The 19,118-nt window shown below is 40.4% G+C and overlaps 1 protein-coding gene across 4 annotated transcripts in view; it reads left to right on the plus strand.

Moving 5' to 3' along the window:
• MPPED1 (metallophosphoesterase domain containing 1) overlaps nucleotides 1-19,118 on the plus strand; it is a 64,482-nt gene that overhangs the window by 34,429 nt on the left and 10,935 nt on the right. For 3 of the 4 annotated variants that reach the window (XM_056482082.1, XM_056482084.1, XM_056482085.1), the window contains exon 5: nucleotides 17,664-17,779. In XM_056482082.1, the coding sequence (XP_056338057.1) occupies nucleotides 17,664-17,779 (116 nt within the window). Of the gene's footprint in view, nucleotides 1-12,836; nucleotides 12,912-17,663; nucleotides 17,780-19,118 lie in introns of all 4 variants that reach the window. The other variant, XM_056482081.1, reaches the window with a different exon arrangement.

The following is a 19,118-nucleotide window of genomic DNA, read 5'->3' on the forward strand; positions in this document are numbered from 1 at the left end:
TTGTAGTTCATCTTCCTCTTGTGTGTGCAGTGTAGACAGACAATGTACAGTTTACTTAATTTTCCAAATTATTTGGGATGATGTTAGATGGTATCAGTCCCAGTATTAACTTCTTGGCATATTTTCCCATTTTGATGTCCAATTGTAAATAATGTAATTATGCTCTGTTTACAATATGTCTGGCAACCTCATATCTTCATTGCAGTGTTCATAACCAGGCACCATATTTCCAGTGTCAGTAATCATTTTCCACGCAGTGAAGTACCAAAAGTCTCATAAAAGTCTAGAGAAATTAAATTAAAGCAAAACACTATCTATAAAGTGCACTATGTAGAGGGTAAAGAGAAAGAGCTGGACTTTCTGTGTGTGATTAGATCTGCAAAACCTGTTGAGAAAACTTTCTGTCCACCCACTAACCCATAAATAATGCTCCTGTACAATCAGCTCTACCACATTCCCTTTGTGCACAAACCCTGTTGCTCTGCACAAGTTGCCTGAGTTATCTGCCATGACCTATCCTTCAAGCAAAAAGAACATTTACCATCTTTTCTGCAGCTCCAGGTTATAGCTACACTTCCCCACTCCATGTTTCCCAGTGTTGCTAACTCATCTCCCACCCCCTTATGGTCTAGAAGTTGAGTGTTGGGAGGTCTCTTGAAGATATTTGCTTTCTCCATTTGGGAGAGAGTCTTGATAAAAGTTTTCCAGCCAAACTGGGTTTTTTACTCTCTGTTCAGCAATGCTGAATGAAGTTTCCACGCCAATTGATGACATGTCCAGTGGAAACATCAACAGCAGCAATAACAGCCCTTCATTAATCTATCAGGGCAGCAGATGCAGAGCACCATCAGCCAGCACAACAATCAGAAAGCTTGGGAAGACAAACATCTCTTTTTGGGGGTTTGTCTAGCTGCTGCTGGATTTCAGGCTGTAGTACACTCCTGTGCCTGGTGAGCACCACTGCATTTCTGTTGCTATACTTCATTTGCCCTAAAAGGAGAGGCTTGTCATAGTGAGAAATCAATCTCAGTTTCTTTTTACATCATAGTAATGTAATCTCTAAAAAGATAAAGAAATTTGCTGAACTTTATGTGGTGAATTTTTTTTTTTTTTTTTTTTTTTTTGGATCTAGCATTATCAATCTAGTCCATTAGGAAATATTTATTAACATAGTCAAGACTGTCCATTAGAAAATATTTAGGAACATAGACAAGACTTCAAAATTTAAACTTCTTTAAGGCCTCAGAACTCTAATAAGAAAGTTAAATTTCGTCCAGTTGCTTGTCTGATATCCTAAAATAATTTTCTTTTTCTGCTTTGAAAATATGCACCTGGACTTTCCAATTCTGCTTGCAGCACTGACTTTCTGTCTTACATCACCTTTTGTAGAAATAATTAGAAGCTACAGATATCCCTCATTCATAAAACAAGTTAATCAATAGTTGCAAAGTACTTTGAGAATACTGGAGTATAAGTGAAAGTCAAGCAGCATTAACTTAGTGTCTTTTGCCTGTAACCATCTGCATTTTTATATATAACCTGTACACATTAGGTTTTACTTCTATTTAAAATGTTTTAGTTGCAAATTAAACCATGAGAGCTTGATTGGTTTGCATAACATGCCAGTCTCTAAGGTCTTTTAAATATGTACCACTTGTGCATGGTTAAATATTTCTAATAGCACTTGGTATTTTGTCCTCTATTATTATCTAAAACTAAGTGGTTATTTTTAATTGCACAGAAGAAATGGGACAGTGTTTTGTCTCAGAAACCAATGTTCTAACTCTCCTGGGCTCAGGGGCAGGAATTCAAGTGCCAGATTGAGCCTCTACTCACAAACGAAAATTTAACTGTCTTAATTGTTAATTACACAAGTGTTATCATTGAGCAGGGAACAGCCATTTTGAAATGCAACTTGCAATGCACAAAAGCAGCTACTTAGGAGCTAGTACTTGCAAAAGCCACATCTTGAACCATGGATTGTCAGGATAGATGATAAGGAGGAGAAGTGTGAAAACATTATAAGTTTCATGAGAAATTCAGGAATACTGAGATTTTAAACGTGTCCAGAGCAATGCTTCTCACAGTGCACATGGGGCTGGCTGCCAGATCTGGATGAGCAGGGCATCCATAAGAATGGAGCATGCTTCACAGAATCCCAGGATGGCTCAGGCTGAAGGGACCACAGAGGGTCACTGGTGTCACCTCCCTGTTCCAGCAGGGCCATCCCAGAGCACAGGGCACAGGATTGTGGCAAAGGGGTCTGGAATATCCCCAGTGAGGAGACTCCACACCCTCTCTGGACAATCTGTTCAGTGCCTGGCACTGCCCAGGGAAGAAGTTGTGCCTCCTGTGCAGGTGGAACCCCCTGGGCTCAGTCCCTGCCTGTGGCTCTGGTGCCACAGCTGGACACAGCTGTCCAGATGTGCCTCCAGGGCTGGGCAGAGGGGCAGGATCACTCCTGACCTGGCTGGCACTGCTCTTCCTAAAGCACTTCCTTCAGTACAGCCCAGATGCTGGGAACTGTTGAGTCTTCTTCAGTATAAAGCCTGGACACCCTGACTTTTCTGCAAACACTAGTCACAGTTTCACTGGTGACTAGTTTTTGAAATGCGCCCTGGTTTCATCCCAGCAAAACCCAGGGCATGGCCAGAATATATTCACAGACCTGGAAACAATCCTGTGCAGGCAGTAGCTGTAGTTGCTGTGAATGCAAAACTTCCTCAATAACATTTACTGTAAAATGGAAAGCTTCTGATTGAAAAGTACTTTTAAACACTCTCTTTGTTCTGAACTGTTATGAAGATAGAAAAACTGGCAGATATAACAACTCAAATAATTCTGTGTAATAATTCCATATGACTGCTAAGACTTCCCAAGGATGAAGCCATTTTCTAGAGGTTTTTGATTTATTTTTCAGTAACAAAAAATATCATGCAATAGAAGTAAAAATATGGCAAGCAGAGAGGTGGCAGAGAAAACATCCTTAAGTGTTTCCAGGACTTGGCTAGACAGTCATGGCTGACCAGATCTAGTGGTGGTGAGAGGTAGTGAGTGGTAGGTTGGACTGGAGATCTCCAGAAGTCCTTTTTGTGCCATTTTTCTGTGATTCTGTCAATCCCACTGTGGAGCTGGAACTGTGTGTCAGGCAGACATCTGAAATGGGCAGGTGTCAACAAAGGCCTTGCAAAAGGGAGTTTGTTATCACACTCACTACAAGCAGCAGATGGTCCCAATAGGTGGTTCAGAAGTCAGGAAACTGAGATAATAGTGGAAGTTTGAATTTGGATTTGAAGCAGAAGGTCATCAGTCAGGATTCTGTGTTATCAGACAGGGTATTAACTCTATGATGACATCATTCATAGAACCACACTAAGAATGTATTAGTGAGTACTTGAGTTAGAGATTTTCAGCCTTCTCTTGTAGTTCATCACCTCCCCCCCTCTCAGTACTATTTTTCAGGTAAGAGTTTTAGTACTTGCCACAGCTTGAAGATACCATCCACTCTTGTTTCTGTACTGCCAAAGATTTTAGCTGCACAATTACACACTGTGTTTGCACAAAAAGACCTGATGCATTCAGTGCACAGGATCTGCTTGCTGAATGAGCCCACTAAATATTAATTCTTTTACAGTTGTTATTCAGAAATGCTGTGTAAGAACAAATGCCTATAAAGGTGCATGTGCATTTATGTATAGACATGAGAACAGGTCTCTGAGGTTTGTAGAAAAGGTGTACACCTGCTAAAGACAGGTATTCTGTGTGCATGCTCTGATCTTATGGAAAATGGCAAGTGGCTTTCCTAATAAGTGGATTATTGTGCATTAGTGATAGGATAAGAGTACACATTTTACTTGACAGTGCAAAAGAAATGCAAGTGGCAGTAGAAGATCTTTTTCCTAGCTTTACATAATAATTGTTAGCAGATGTACACAGCTGCAGGAGAAACTTTGGTCCTTCTGCTTTCAAACAAGCATACAAGGTGGCAGAAGAGCATTTTATCTCTTTCAGCATTTTTTTTTCCCATTTTCCACCATGTGGGAAAGGAAGGGACAATCACAACTCTCTTGCAAACATGACAGTTTCATTATTCTAAATGACAGATTGGCCTGAATAGCTTAAAGAAGCTCTCTTGGATGAGATTGCCTCCAGACTCATTATCCAGAGTGGATTTTTAACTTGGCTTCAATTTTCTGGAGGGATCTATTCCTGTGAAACAGAACCTCATTTTTCTTTTTGCAGAAGTAGATTTTTTTTTCCTAGTGTCTATCTATTCTCATTTCCTCCTTCATTCTTTTGTTAAAGAACTTCAGAAACTCTTAATTTCCCAGACATGGAAGATGGGAGAGCAAATATTAATCTCAGCCTAGAAAGATGTTTGTGACCATTTGTCCTTCAGTGACAGATCCCTGGGCTGGACTCCTGGGCTTTTGTATCTTCCCTCCAATGGAGCACTGATTAGATTTGGCCTGACATATTTACACACTGACCAACAGCTCTGGTGCCACATTATTTTTCCAAAATTGAGAACTGAGGGAAGAAAGTTAAGGGTGTGTATGTGAGGAGCAGATCCTTTCTGCTCAAGTCTTGTGTTTATTGAGTTTAGCAAACTGGGTGAGGCCCATCCTGTGAGCTCTGGCTTTGTCAGAGGAGCTGGATGAATTCCCTCCAGTCTTAAAGGACATCAACATCTCGGTTGCATTAGTGAGGATCAGCCCAAAGCAGCCTTGACAGGGGGCTTATTCTCCAAATCATCATCTCTCTTTGGTGGGAGAGCTGGCAATTTGTTCCAACCTGTTGTCTCTTTTCTTGGTGCACTGCAGTTTTGAATTATTCCAACCAAGCATCTTTACTCAAGGTGTGCATCCAGTGTAGTCAGTAGTGCTTAGCCATGGGAGTTACAGACCATGTCTGAGTTCATATTTTCTTGTCTGATTTGTGTTTTATCACAGAGTAGGTGACTTTGGCTCTTTGTCAAATGCTCTCTTTCTTCTTTGTGTGAGTGCACATGCACAGGTGCACTTTGCATGGAAAGGCTGGTAACTTCCATGTGTAACCAGGGCAGTTTCAAAGAGCACACAAAGAGCCAAACTTTAGGTAGCCTTATTTTGGTTCCATGCAGACCCCAGGCCTAGGTCTCCATTTCAGTGCCTTCCTCCTCCATCTTTTCAAGAACAGCTGCAATAGTCTCTTTCATTCCTCACTGCACTCAGTTTCCATCAGTGAAGATTTATAGATTCATTTCATGGGAGGGACACGCTTTCATTTTGCCGGTGATGAATCACCTAATGTTTACTTTCTGGGACCTTGTACAAATTTTTAGTCATTGAGGTGAACATCAATTAAATTGAAACTGTATTAAAATAGAATACTGACTTCATTTAACATAATAAACCTCCCAAGCTGGGAGCGTGGCTTCCATATAAAGCAGCAACAGCAGCTCAAGGTGTTACACTGTGGGTTTCACTCCCCAGAATTCACAGAGTAAGAACTTCTGCCTCAAAGTGACCATTCCAATTCTTAGTTCTTATGTCTCCTTTTAAATAAAAAACCCTATTTAATATCTTTCACATAACAACAACAACAACAACAACAACAACAAAGGGAATACAATTTTTTGTTACTGGACAAAACCATACTAGATGTTTTTCTTAGTAAAATACCAGATCCTTTTAGGTTCTTTTCTTGCTGCACCCTCACTTGGTCAAAAGATAAAAATACAAATAACTGAAGTGCACTTGCTTCTGTGCTCTTTCCTGAGGAAAATTCACTCTAAAACTCTTGCAAACTTCAGATTAAGTAGATTGCTGAGCAGGTGGCTTGTTTGCATGTCTGTGCTACAGCTTTTTTTGGATGGATGTAGAAATCCTGAATGTGGATGAATTATAGACTGCTGGGTTTTGGCTGCTTAGAAATATGATTTCAAAGTGGTAGATGTTCACTGATTGTTAAAGTTGGGAACTATTTGGAGCTGTTTTAATCAGTGACTTTGAGGCAGGCAATAGAAGTGAGTAATTTAGGCAGACTTGAGGAATACTCTGTGGGAATAATAGACTCTAGTCATTATTTAGAAATGAGGCATCTTAGGTTTCAGAAATTTTTGAGAGAAGTTTGGCATCTAAGCCTACCTAATGTGGCTGTATTACTGGAGTGAGAATGCTGAAGATATTTTATTTCAGGCATTCAGTAATCTAGGTAAGACATGACAGATGTGTAAGAAATAGCAACGTGTTCAGAAGAGAGAAAGAAAAGTTCATCATCCTGTTAAAATATATTGTCAGTCTGAGGCACATAGATACAGGTTTAATTGTATTTTAACAGAATGCTGGAGTGATATTTTTATTTCCTCTTTCATACTTACAAGAAGCCATTTTCCATTTTGCAAGTGGTGCTTCTAAAACAACTTAAAGCCACAATGCAGTTGTAGTTTTAGTCTGCAGCATATGGAAGATCATAAGCATGGTTTTTCCTGCAAAATTATTTTGATCTATTAAGCTCAGCTGTTCAGGGAAATTGGTGTGGAGAACTGAGCAGTACTGAACTTCTGGAGTGTGAAAGGTTTTCCAGTGGCAGAAAGTGAGATTTAACATTCTGGTTGTTTTAGCATCAGGAATGGGTCACTGGATCATTTTTCTTCTTATTTTTTCTTTTGTTTAATAAACAAAAAAAAAAATTAGCTCAAATTGGTGCATTTGATGTGATAAATTTGTCTTGGAAAGTGTTTTATTTTCTGCATGACTTGAAAATACAGGAGATGTGAATGTCATTCAGCAGGCTCTGAGTATACAGGTGCTACTGCTTGTGTGAGCAATCATACTGAATTCAGGAGAGATCTTTTTAATGAATGCTTCCATACAAATTAAGTGACTGAAATGAATTAGCAAGAGTGGTTAACATTTCTGAAAAAAGTGCATGGAAGAAAATAAAAATTCGTTAACTCCAAGTGAATTTTCTATATCATGTTGAACAGGTATAGTTGTTATTAACAAATTAAACTCTGCAATAGGTATGTGGACAAATGAAAATGTAGACTACACCTATTGTAGTCCATAAATACCATCACAGTCATACCAAGACAATAAATTCTAATTATTAGGTATTCCTGAGTCACAGCACTTTTTTTCTTTCTTTTCTTGTTGATGAACATTCCAGAAGATGTTTTCTCTCAAATAAAATTTCTTCTTGGTGTTGCCTGGGGCTGAGGAGTCTGGAACAGTTCAATCCCAGAGTGTCACAATAGAGGAAAATCAGTAGTTTAGACACCTCTTGCATGTTGTGTATTGGGGATATGGATCAGCCAAAAGTGCTTTGTATCCACTTTGCAGTAAAGCTCTTCCACTGTACAAGTGTGCAGGACACACACATGCATGTATGCTGAATATAGACCAGAAATTATCTTGATTTCCACATAACAACTTGGGGCAAATCCTATTTCTTGCAAAGTCTGAATGCTTTGTGTGGCTTTGTATTTCTTCCTGTGATTGCAGATTTGCATTTACTTGCTTTTCGATGCTCCTCGCTTTAGTTAAATTTGAGAGTGGTTGAAAAATATATTGCTTTAGTTTAATTAGCTTGGTAGGAAAAAGTCCTTTCTTGGGCAGTAATTATTAGTTGTATATTATTAAAAGGAAGTAGTTCACGTTCAGTTACTTAGCAGAAATAATTGAATCTTCTGATCCACTAAACTAGCTCACTTTGGATTCAGCTGGTTTTTAATTTAAGACCTGTAGAAGAGGAGACCTGTAATCTCACTATGGGGAATTGGCTTCACTTTCCTGCAGTTCATAAACCACAAGACTGAAATTGCTATCCCCCACAGCAGTTTTCTCTTTATTTTTCACATTTGCTTGAAAGTTTAATTTTATGAGACAGAGCTGATTTTAAAGTTTAAAGTGCCTTTCCTTTTGTTGTTTTGCTGCTTTTTCCTCCCATTTTTTTTTCTCCTTGAACAAAAGGACTACCAGCTCTATCTGTAGTCTGAGCTGTAGTCCCAGACAGCAGCAATTTCAGGATGTTTCAGAGATGTAAACACAGTTGGGCACTGTGATGAGCCCTTTGGCGATTTTCCAAGAGAAACACAAATAGCCAACTAGTTTGGAGTGGGTCTATGCAGAGCTGATTCTCAGCTGGAGTAACTTGGCAGTGCTCCACCAGCTTTTGAGCCACTTACACCTGGTGAGAATCAGCCTCCCTACTCGTGGTAGCTTACATGTTTGCATTTTGCCCAGGTTTTGACACAGTAAAGGTGTTACTACATCAAGAAGGAGATGGTGGCTCCACATGGAGAACCATAAATAGAGCCACTGACACAGGAACTAATTTTAACAAGGCTGTCTGAGTTCTTTCTCTTTTCCCTGACCAGATTTTAAGGGGAAAAGTAATTTACCACTTGTGAAACTGCTTTAAGATCAGAACACTTCCTTTGGAATTGCTGTTATTTCATTCAATAAATTAGCATTGTTTAAAATGAATTAAAATGAGGACTTTTCTTCACCACTAAGAAAGCAGAGAAAATTGGAACCAAACATAGAATTGTTTAGGTTGGGAAAGACCTCTAAGATCAAGTCCAGACATAAAACAAGCACTGCCAGGGCCAACACTAAACCCTGCCCCTAAGCACATCTACACTTCTTCTGAATCTCCAGGGCTGGTGACTCAACCACCTCCCTGGGCAGCCCCTTCCAGTGCCCGAGCACCCTTTCCATGACAAAATTTCTCCTGATGTCCAACCTGAGCATCCCCTGGCACAGCTTGGGGCTGTTTGCTCCCATCCTGTCCCTGTTCCCTGGGAGCAGAGCCTGACCCCCCAGCTGTCCCCTCCTGTCAGGAGCTGTGCAGAGCCAGAAGGTTCCCCTGAGCCTCCTTTTCTCCAGGCTGAGCCCCTTTCCAGCTCCCTCAGCCCCTCCTGCTGCTCCAGCCCCTTCCCCAGCTCCGTTCCCTTCCCTGGACACCCCTCAGTGTCTCTCTTGTGCTGAGGTTCCCAGCAGTGCCCCAGGCTCTGAGCAGTGGCCCCAGCAGTGCCAGCACAGGGGACAGTCCCTGCCTGGCCCTGCTGCCACCCCATGGCTGCACAGCCCAGGTGCCATCGGCCTCCTGCCCCCCTGGGCACGGCTGGGCTCATTCCAGCCGCTGTCCCAGCTCCCCCAGGGCCTTTCCCAGCTTTCCAGCCCCTCTGCCCCAGCCTGCAGCTGCAGCCCTTGGGGTGCCCCAGGGCAGGACGGGGCCCTTGGCCTTGCTGACCCTCAGAGCCCTGGGCTGGCCATGGCTGCAGCCTGTGCAGATCCCTGTGCAGAGCCCTGCTGCCCTCAGCAGAGCCACACTCCCACCCAGCTGGGTGCTGCCCGTGGCCGTGGGTGTGCCCTCAATCCCCTTGTGCAGATCATCAATAAAGATCAAACAGGACTGGCCCAGTACCCTGGGACTGCACTGGTGCCAGGCCTGCCTGGATGTGACTCCATTCCCCACCAGGCCGGTTTTATACCTTGTGGAGCAGGGGTGAGCAGCAGTGTCCCCAGAAAAATGTGTGGGAGACAGTGTCAAAAGCTTTCTGAAGTCCAGGGAAGAACATCCAGAGCTTTCCTTTGCTCACAGTGACAGCAGGAGCTGGGGTGGGCCAAGCAGGAGCCTGTCACAAACCCACGCTGGGATTCCCCGGCGGTCCTGCCTGTGAGGACACTCAGCTCCTGCCTGGATCCCACCCAGTGCTGTTGACACGGGTGTGTCTCAGTGCTGTAGCAGTCACTGACTATTTCCCCCTGGATTATGGGCTCCATTCTGCTCCCTGTCCCTGCCTTCCAGCCCAGGAGCTCGGTACAATAACCACCAAACGAGTGGGGCAGAGAAAGTGTTGAGTACCTCAGCCTTTTCCTCAGTCCTTGTCACCATGTTTCCCAATAAAAGATGGAGATTCTCCTTGGCCATCCTTTTGTTGCTGATATAATTTTTTTTTTTACCATCTTTTACAGCAGTGGGTAGATTAAGCTCTATCTGGGAATTGGTCCTTCTACTTCTTTTCCCTGCATAACCCATTGCATCCTTGTAGTCCTCTTAAGTTTCTTGTCCTTCTTCAGAAGGTCATAAATTCCCTTTTTTTTTCTCCTGAGTTCAGACAAAACTCTCTGAATATGACAACACAGCTGCACCTGTGCATGTCAAATATTTCTAATTGTGGATTCTAGATCAGATAAGTACATTTTTAAGGTATCTCAGATTCCTAAATAGCTGAAGGATAGCTGTTAAGCATCTACTTTTTTGGTATAGAAATCTATATTGCATCAGTTTGCTTCCACCATTGCAGTGTGGAGTGAATTTAAGACTGTGGGAAAACATAAATATGGAATTTAGGATTGTTTGAATTTTGTTCACTTCAGGTAGACCCATGGCATATGAAGTATCAGTATGTGGTTTTTTAAACAAGAAGTAAGTTCATCTGTTGCTAAATTGGAAACATTAATAATAATGCACTTCATGCATATATGCACACATGTTGCATTAATTTATTAGTTTTGGAAGCGTTTTCATGCTTGTTTAAATCAAAATGGATTTGAATTTTCTAAGTAAAAGAAAGTAAAAAAAAATAAAAAGGGAGGAAAATCAGAAAAGAACTGGCATAGAGTGAGTCCATATGGCCTGATTACTCCTGATACTTTGAGACAAGAATGTAAACCTGGTGAATTACTAAATGGAGTAACTCTTGGGCCTGACTGTGACTGGGGGCTCAGTAACTCAGTGGCTACTGTGAGAGCCTTTTTTGTTGTTTTTTCAGGGCACCTGTTATGTATCCTACATATTTTAGTCATGTTTCATCTGGGAGAGCCCCTAAAAGGGGTAATCCATCTGCTCAGGTGGCAAACACCTGCATTAGGGGACTCCAACAAACACCAGCTGGAAGTGTGCAAGAGCATTCTTTTTCTTTAGCTGTGCGGGTATCTGACAGTGAATAACCATAAAGGTGCCATACATAGATGGGCATCAAATATTTTTTCCTTCTGGATTTGCCCCTTCTTGGCAGGTTTTATATATAAAATGAGATTGTGACTGTACTGCAAACAGAGGGGCTGTTAGCTCCTCTTCTCTCCTAACCCTTCTTTCTGCCAGCTACCAGTATCTTAAATATGGGCTTGATAAGGGCTGCATCTATAGTTTTGGATGCTGAGAATTCAAGAGAACAGGTCTGAGACATCAGGAACTCAAGACCTTATCTCTGCATTAAATCCCTAAGACTGTACTGAAAGTCTGTACAGTTCTGCATCTGAACACTCAGCTTTGAATCTTTTGACTAATTATTCCAAATTAGCTTCTACCTTTGCTTGTTTTATTATTTTTAAAAAATATCAGATGGGGTATAATCATTTGCCTTCCAGAAGAATGAGATAAACTATCTGCATTTGGTACTGGCATATTTTAAATTCAGTCTTTCATTAATTTTCCTCCTTACCTGTTACCTTCTTGTTTCCTTGTTATGAAGATAAAGTAGATTTCATTTTATTTTTCATTGTTTTATAACAGATTAATGTTTAGAAATGATCAGTTCCTATTAGTCATAGCTCATTCTTTCTTCTTTGCAGTCAGAGCTGTATGAAATCCTTTACTAAACAAAAGATGAATGATTTCATGTGTAACTCGAATTGCAAGAGAAATAATTACTGACAAAGGGCCATACTCAGATTTTTATCCTTCTTTCCTTTTGTGAAAACAATAATTTAATTTGATTCAGAGTTTCAAGAATGACAACCTTGGAGGCAAAGCAAGTAAGGCAAACTTCCCCATGGAAGCAGAGTTGTGTGTTATGGCCAGCAGAGGATCTGAGTTGCATTTGTTAGTTATAAATATAAGGCTTTATCTTTTCATTAAAGAAAACCTGGCTTCAATACTAAGAATGAAAATATTTACATTTTTTTTGCATACTTTCATTATTTTTGTACACTGCTGTTCTCTAAAATCACACCACTCTTGCCTCTCTCACATGGAAGTTAGTATATAAATCTTCTGATGGTCCTGAAGACTTCTAAAACTTATTTTTCCTCAGATCCTTTCCAAGTTATGTTTGGCTCAGATGCCCAGATGTTGAATGAAATTTCAAAGCCTGTAACCAAACAGTTGTTCTGAAAAACAGTTATTTTTAGCACCAATGGCCTGAGAGCTGCTTTTGTCCTTTCCCTTCTTGCTTTTGGTGGCCCTTTTGCATGCAAGGAAGAAAAGACAAAAAGGTCTGTGTTATTTCACACCTACTTTAGATGAAATGGCCAATACAAAAAACCCCCAAAAACAAAAAACAGAACCAAAAATATGAGCTTTTTTGAATGCTTACTTGGAGAGAAAGTAGAGTTAAAAAATAATAGAAATACTCAGTAAAATAGTTAATTACTTACTGAGGAAAGGCTAAAAAGGCAAATGCAGCAATTGGGTAAATTCAGTGGTGGGGAATGTGAAAATATGAACACCTGAAGGACCTGCACACCAGGGAAGGTATGAAGTGTTTTTAGTAGTGTACACCCATGCTCACAGGACTGTAGCTAGTTGTGATAGTAAGATGATGTCAAGACCTGGAAAAATTAGACTTAAAAGTCCAACACAGGGTTTTCATGAGCTGGGAATCAGGATGTCTTGGAGTTTTGCCCATGTTTGCCACTGATGAATCTGCTTCTTGTGCTCCATGGCCCCTGACCAGTAACTCCTACCAGTATGGCTTTCAGCATGAGTAGTCCAGCCTTTTAAATACAGAATATTCGCTTTTTTCAGGAAGAGGAGCAGGATTGAGAAGGGTGATTTGGTCCATTCTTTTCCCACTGAGCTTCTTGACAGTCACCAACCAATATCTGTTTATTTTCCTGTAGGAGAAAAATGACAACAGCTGTGGAGAAAAGACTGGAGCAAGTTGCATGTTTTTGTGAACCTTTGAAATTTATTTGGTAAGCAAAGGAATTCTAGTGAGAGAACTTGTCTTTCAGCTGAAAAAAAACAAACAACAATATATATATATAGGAAACAATAGGAATTAGGAGGTGCAACATGTTTCAGTTCTGCACTTTTTGCAACCAGGATGTTTGCAGGATGCTGCCCACTGATCCCATTGAAACACTGCTGCTGTTGAGTCAAGGTACCACTGTGGCTACTGGGCTTTCCCCTTGAAGTCACACAGAGTAATTGGTGCCTACTGGTGGCAAGATTTGTGTTACTCAGCCTGGCAGCCCAGAGGCAGCTGCTGCAGTAAATCTTGCAGCTCTTGTGTTAGCTGCCACCCCCCAGCCCTGCAGGCAGTGCCAAGGGGTTGAGTTTTCTGGGATTGCCTGTGGTTTTCTGACCTGTTTGTTTGCAGGTGTGCAAACAAACTGTGGAGAGTCCCCTTGAGCTGGAAAGGAAGGAAGCCATTCTTTGAGTTAAAAGGTTTAAATTGAATCAAGGCAATGGAGAATCAAATTTCAGTCTTTCATTGCTAGCAATAGAAAAATCCATGTGCATTGATAGCTCTCCCCAGTCAAGTATCCCTTGTTTGTATGGCTGCCTGTCAGATTGAGATGGGTACCAGTGGTTTAAAAATGAAAAACCTTCCATTTTCACATAAAGGGCAGGTCAAATATGTGTGGTGCATCCCCACCTTCTGCAGTAGATCACATGTAAAACTAAGTAAAGCTCCATTTAAATGACAAAAGAATCCTTGGGCTACATATAAGCTCTTTCCAGTACTTGCTGAATAAAAGAAAAAGAAAACCCTAATAAATAATTAGGGAGGTAATATGTTTGACCATTATTTTTTTAGTATGACTTTTTTTCTTTAACTATTATAACAGAAATGATCCTTTCAAAGACAACTAAAGTGCTAATGATAGTTAAGAAGGTCATTCCTAGGAGGTTAAACTGGTTTAATTAGAATTTATGAGAAGGTTACTATAGGAGTGCAGAAAGATGTTAAGGGGTTAACCTATAAGAGATTACATTGTAGTCAGTGTTCTGTTAAAGTTTGAATTAATTTTTCCCATGGGTTTTTCACATTCTAATTTTCAACTAAATGAGACATCTGTTTCAGAAAAGGAAAATTTGCTATGGTTGTCATAGCAACTATCATTCTGTAAGAAAATTATTCCAATGGTTACTTTAGAACAGAAAGATAGAAATTCAGTACATAAAGCAACATCCGATTTCTAGCACAAACTGTGATAATTCAGCCCTTTTTGTGTGGCAGGTTATTTGGCCTGCAAAACTTGTTCAAATGTTTTAAACATAAGGTTAATTGTGCTGTAAACAAATTCACCTCTGATATATTTTCCCCCTTGAGTCTTCTATGTAGACAATCATTATTCTTATCAAAATAATAAAACGGTTGAATTTCAGTAGAGTGTTGGAGACACTCAAACTGTTTGCTTGAAAAAGGTAAGACCTAAATCAAAGTACATTTCTACAGATGAGTACTTCACTTCAAAGGTGAAATACATTAATGATGCATGTCTTTAATTGCCAAAGAAATTTTTCTTGGGTTGGTTTCTGGTTTTTTTTAAGGATTTGATTTTTTCTCTTGTAGAACATACATGATAATATTTTCTTTGTCAAATGTAAAATATTATTGAAAAATACATTATAAAAATAATTACACTTTTCCTAAGTAAGCACTAATAGGGAATACAGAAATTCAGTACTCAATATAAAGAATTTAACTTTGTTTTCAGGTTCTATCATAAATGCAAATTTTAGACAAAGTTGTCTTTGCATGATATCCAGGTCATGAACTCATTAGTGGGTATTAGAGAAGAAGGCTTCTTCCCTACTCTGAAACTTTCACAGCTGTTTTGTAATAAATTTTCAGAAGAAAGGATGTGGGGATTTATAAAATCCCTATGTGGTTATAAAGATGGTTTTTGCTTTGGGGGTGGGGGCACTGAAGTGTGGGATTTGTCTTTCTTCTCTCCAATGCAAAGCATGCCAACATCCTCCGCTGAATCCTTTCTTGGACCTGGGATATATATATATAATTTTTTTTTTTTTTGCCAGAAATATTCCAGACATTTCCTTCCATCTCAGGATTGTCACAAAAGACAGCATAATGGCAAATCACACAAGTTGTAACATCTCCCCTTCACAAAAGAACAGCTCCAGCATGCATAACTTACCAGCCCCGCTGCAGTCACCACAAAGGGAGCGAGGGAGGGAGGAGGGAGGGATGGGGAAAGTGCTTCTTGTCTTAATAAGCAGATCATGCTTATTCATAAGGGGAAATGGGCTTTTTTAGAAAGTGGCTGTGTGTTGTCCAGCCCTGGTAGAAGCAGGCAGAGGCTCTCACAGCTGCGAATGCAGTTTGTGGTCTGGATTTCAGCAGGATTAAGCTGACTTCTGGTAAGACCTGTGGCAGTCATGATTATTTCTCTTTAAAAATGCTTTGTTGTAGTCTTAGAATAACTGTTCTGTGAGTTCTTGGCCTGTGCTTCTTGGGCAAACACTTGGACTTTCCCCTTGGTTTCTTTTCTGTGTCTGGCTCACCTGTGGCATGGTGACTCCCCTTGTTTCCCATCAAGGACCTGGGGACAATCCTGTCCCTGCCCAGCACCCCGGGCCAAGGGAGGGGTGGATATATATCCTTTGAAATTGTCAATGATTTAAAACACATGATTTACTGTACTGACACTTCTTTTGCCACCTATTTGCCCTTGCAAATATTTTCTGTCACTGAGATGTTGCTGCTGGAAAATGTGCCCTGGGCATACAGACAATTTGCCAAACAGTTGTGTATTTTCCTCTTGGTGAAGAAATATACTGGGCATGTTAGGTGTGGAATGCAATCCCAAGGCAGGAAAGGATGAAGAGTTTAGAAATAAACAACCACTGTATATTTTTACAAAGCCTCCCACTTCTGCAATTTTCAAGCACCTCACAAATTTCAGGGTTTTTTTTTTATTTTTTTTTATGTTTGAGGCATTCCTGTGTGGTAGCAATAATTTCCTTATCTCAGTGGTGAGATGAGTGTAAGGAGGGGCAGATCCAGCCCCACAGAGCTTGTGTGGCTGCTGTGTGGCAATGTCACATGGTAACATTGCTGGTGCCTTGCCAGTTAGGAGAATCCCATAATTGTGTAGGAAAAGACATCTGAGATGAGCAAGTCCAGCCATAAACCTGATGCCACTAAATCTTGTCCCCAAGTGCCACATCTACATATCTTTAAAATGCTTCCAGGCTTGGTGACTTAGCCATTTGACCTATCAGTGAAGAATTTTTCCCAATATCCAACCTAAACCTCCTGTGATACAATTTTAGGTCATTTCCTCTTGTCCTGTTGATTCTTACCTGGGAGAAGAGACCCAATTCCCATCTTGCTAAGACCTTCTTTCAGGAAATCTCTTTTAAAGAGATAAGGTGTCCCCTGAGCCTTCCTTTAGACCCTGGCAGCATGAAGGTGAGGAAAGGCTGCTTGGAATGTTGAACAAGTAACCAGAAAAGTGTGAGTTTGTGGCCTGATGCAGGGATGAGTGTTTTTCTCAGCCAGCTGCCTTGGCCTGAGCAATGTTACTCAGAACAAGATTTGTGCTTCACTGCTAGTGCTGTTAGCATCTCTCCTTCACACCTTCTTCACCTCCCTCATCACAGCTTCTGGAGGCTGGGACATGTATTTCTGGTCCTGATAGCAGATGTTCAAAGTTCCATCTATTTTTTTTTTTTTTTTTTTTTTTTTACCTGGGACATCTGTTTCTCAAGACCCTGGTTATCCAGGGCATGTGATGAAGAGGCAGGGGTTGAGAAAGAAAGCTTTTCAGTCACCAGTAGTTGAGTCTCTTTTTGTCTGTGGAAGAAAAACTTTCTGTTCGTTGCTCTTCAAATATTGGTATGGCTACAAGATGTCAGTCAAAAAATTATTTAAACTTCCAACCGAAAACTAACCCCTCAATTTTATGACCTAGAATTGGAGCCTAGTCAGCAAGACATAATTTAACACTGTGATATAATTGCTGTGAAATATAGTTTTTTAATCAATGGGATAGCAAGATACAGATAAATTATGTTCTGACTGGCAGCATTACAGTCCTGCTGCTCCATAATGAGCTGCTCCATAAGTACATTTAAAAAAATGTAAATGCCTGTCTGATAAGGAATCCTGACTATGGAAAGTCTTACTTAAAAGCAAGTCAACACACCAGAGGACAGAAGAAATTTGTGTGTAAGAGAAGCAGCAGCGTTCTTGTTCTGATGGGATGTATCCAATTAGGGAAACAAAGCAGCAGAGACGATGTCTCTGACTTTGGAGCAGGATCTGTCATGGTGCCAGGGTCTGTCCTTGCCCAGCTGGTCATAGGCTAAGGGCCAAACGTGCTGGGAGCCAATGTGAAACATAAATCACATGGAGGTGTCTGACACAGCTGTTCTTCTAAATGTTGTGAGAGTCAGCGTGATAATCCACACATGGAGATCTTGGTATCCAGGGCTTGTAAGTAGTTGGAGCAATACTGTGAATATTTTACTGTATGCTGTCTACTGAAAGCAGGGAGGACTGCATGAATTTGCCATACAAGTTAAACAACACTGCTTGTATGGAAAGAGGGGATTACTGGGCACACAAAGAAGAAAATGAATGCTATTTGTGTCTTCAAATTCCACGGTAGTAAAGAGTCAACCTCAGTATTTTAATTAGATAACCAGTACATGGAAACAGCACTGAAGACATTCTCCTCCTCTCTTGGCAGGCAACCTTGGTTTTATGGCTGGGGCTTTAATCTTCCACGAGGCCAAGCACTATTAGAGAAATGGAACCTTATTCCAGATGGAATAGATATTCTTATAACACATGGACCACCGCTCGGTAAGAAAATAACAGTGCTCTTAGCTGTGTATTTCAGATTATTATATGGTAACTGATGGCTCTCCTTAGAAGGAATCCTGACTTCCCAAAGTCAAAAGCAACATGCATACTGATTTCAGCATCAACAGGACTTCAGCTCATGATTAACTATGATGTCCCTGCTCAATGCCAGGGAATTAAATAATGGCTTAAAAAATAAAACATTAACACATAAAGCCATAATGAACTTTATAAGTAAGCTGGGTCTAGTTTTCCTATGCATGTCTGATCTGCCACTAGTGAAATTACTAGATTGAAAGCATAGAGACTGTTTGAAGAGAAATGCATGATTAGGATCTTATTTTTTATCACTTTCTCCCTGACTTGCTACTACATTCCCCCACCAACAAGTACCCAGAATCTCTTTTTTCCATCATCATGCTGACTTGGGGCACCTTCTGCCTCACAAACCCAGATGCTCCCCACTGTTCCCCTGTTTTTTGGACAGGATGGATGAATTCCTTTTCTGTAATACAATTTGGCAACATGAACAGATCAAAAAGAAATAGTTTTGCATGTGTATTTCCAAATACTAATATAGATGATATAAAAGCTATCTATCTAAAATAGATTTCTCATATTTCTAGAAAATTTTGACATTACCTTTGCTACAGAAATAATACAATCACACAAACTTGCCCAGATTAAGTAAAGGCTTAAGATTTTGAAGCTTTTTTTCAATGGATTTAACAAATAGCAGTCTATATTTAATGTGATTGTGTGTTTGACTGTCACTAATTTAGTAAATAGACATGAATAAGAAGCATGTACTCAAGTGTTCTGCTGAGTCTTACTGTGCTTTGCTTGAAATGAAGGCAGTTGGTTTCTTTAAACCTTTAGATTCCCCAATTTCCTGAAGCTAAAACCCTCGTCTTCCCCCCTTTCTTCTCTTTCAGAGCTTGGAGGAGAAAGTATCTAAAGGGTTTGTGTTTTGTTTTCTTTAGAAAGACGTGTTTGCATTCTGCTGCTCACTAATCCTGGGGGAAAGCAGTTCTTTGTGAGCAGAGTTTCTCACAGTTAGGGGTGTGTGTTTGGATTCTTCACCTAAGTGGAGTCTCATGCCATGCTATGGACTGATTTTAATGTGAGCCTGTATTGTAGAAGTGGATGTCAGAAACTGAGTGTTTCAGCCCTGAGATATCAGCTCCAAGCCATTGGTATGGGGGTAATCCCTGCTAGGATCCAAGGCACAGTGCTGTGTCTTTCATGTAGTTTTATTTATAAGTCATATTTAATGCTTTTTCAGAAGCTCTTTCAGCACTTTGAAAACCCCTTTTAAAGCCAGCTGATCAGCTGTAAA

The sequence above is a fragment of the Oenanthe melanoleuca genome, chromosome 1A (genome assembly GCF_029582105.1).
Source record: "Oenanthe melanoleuca isolate GR-GAL-2019-014 chromosome 1A, OMel1.0, whole genome shotgun sequence".
NCBI lineage: Eukaryota > Metazoa > Chordata > Aves > Passeriformes > Muscicapidae > Oenanthe > Oenanthe melanoleuca.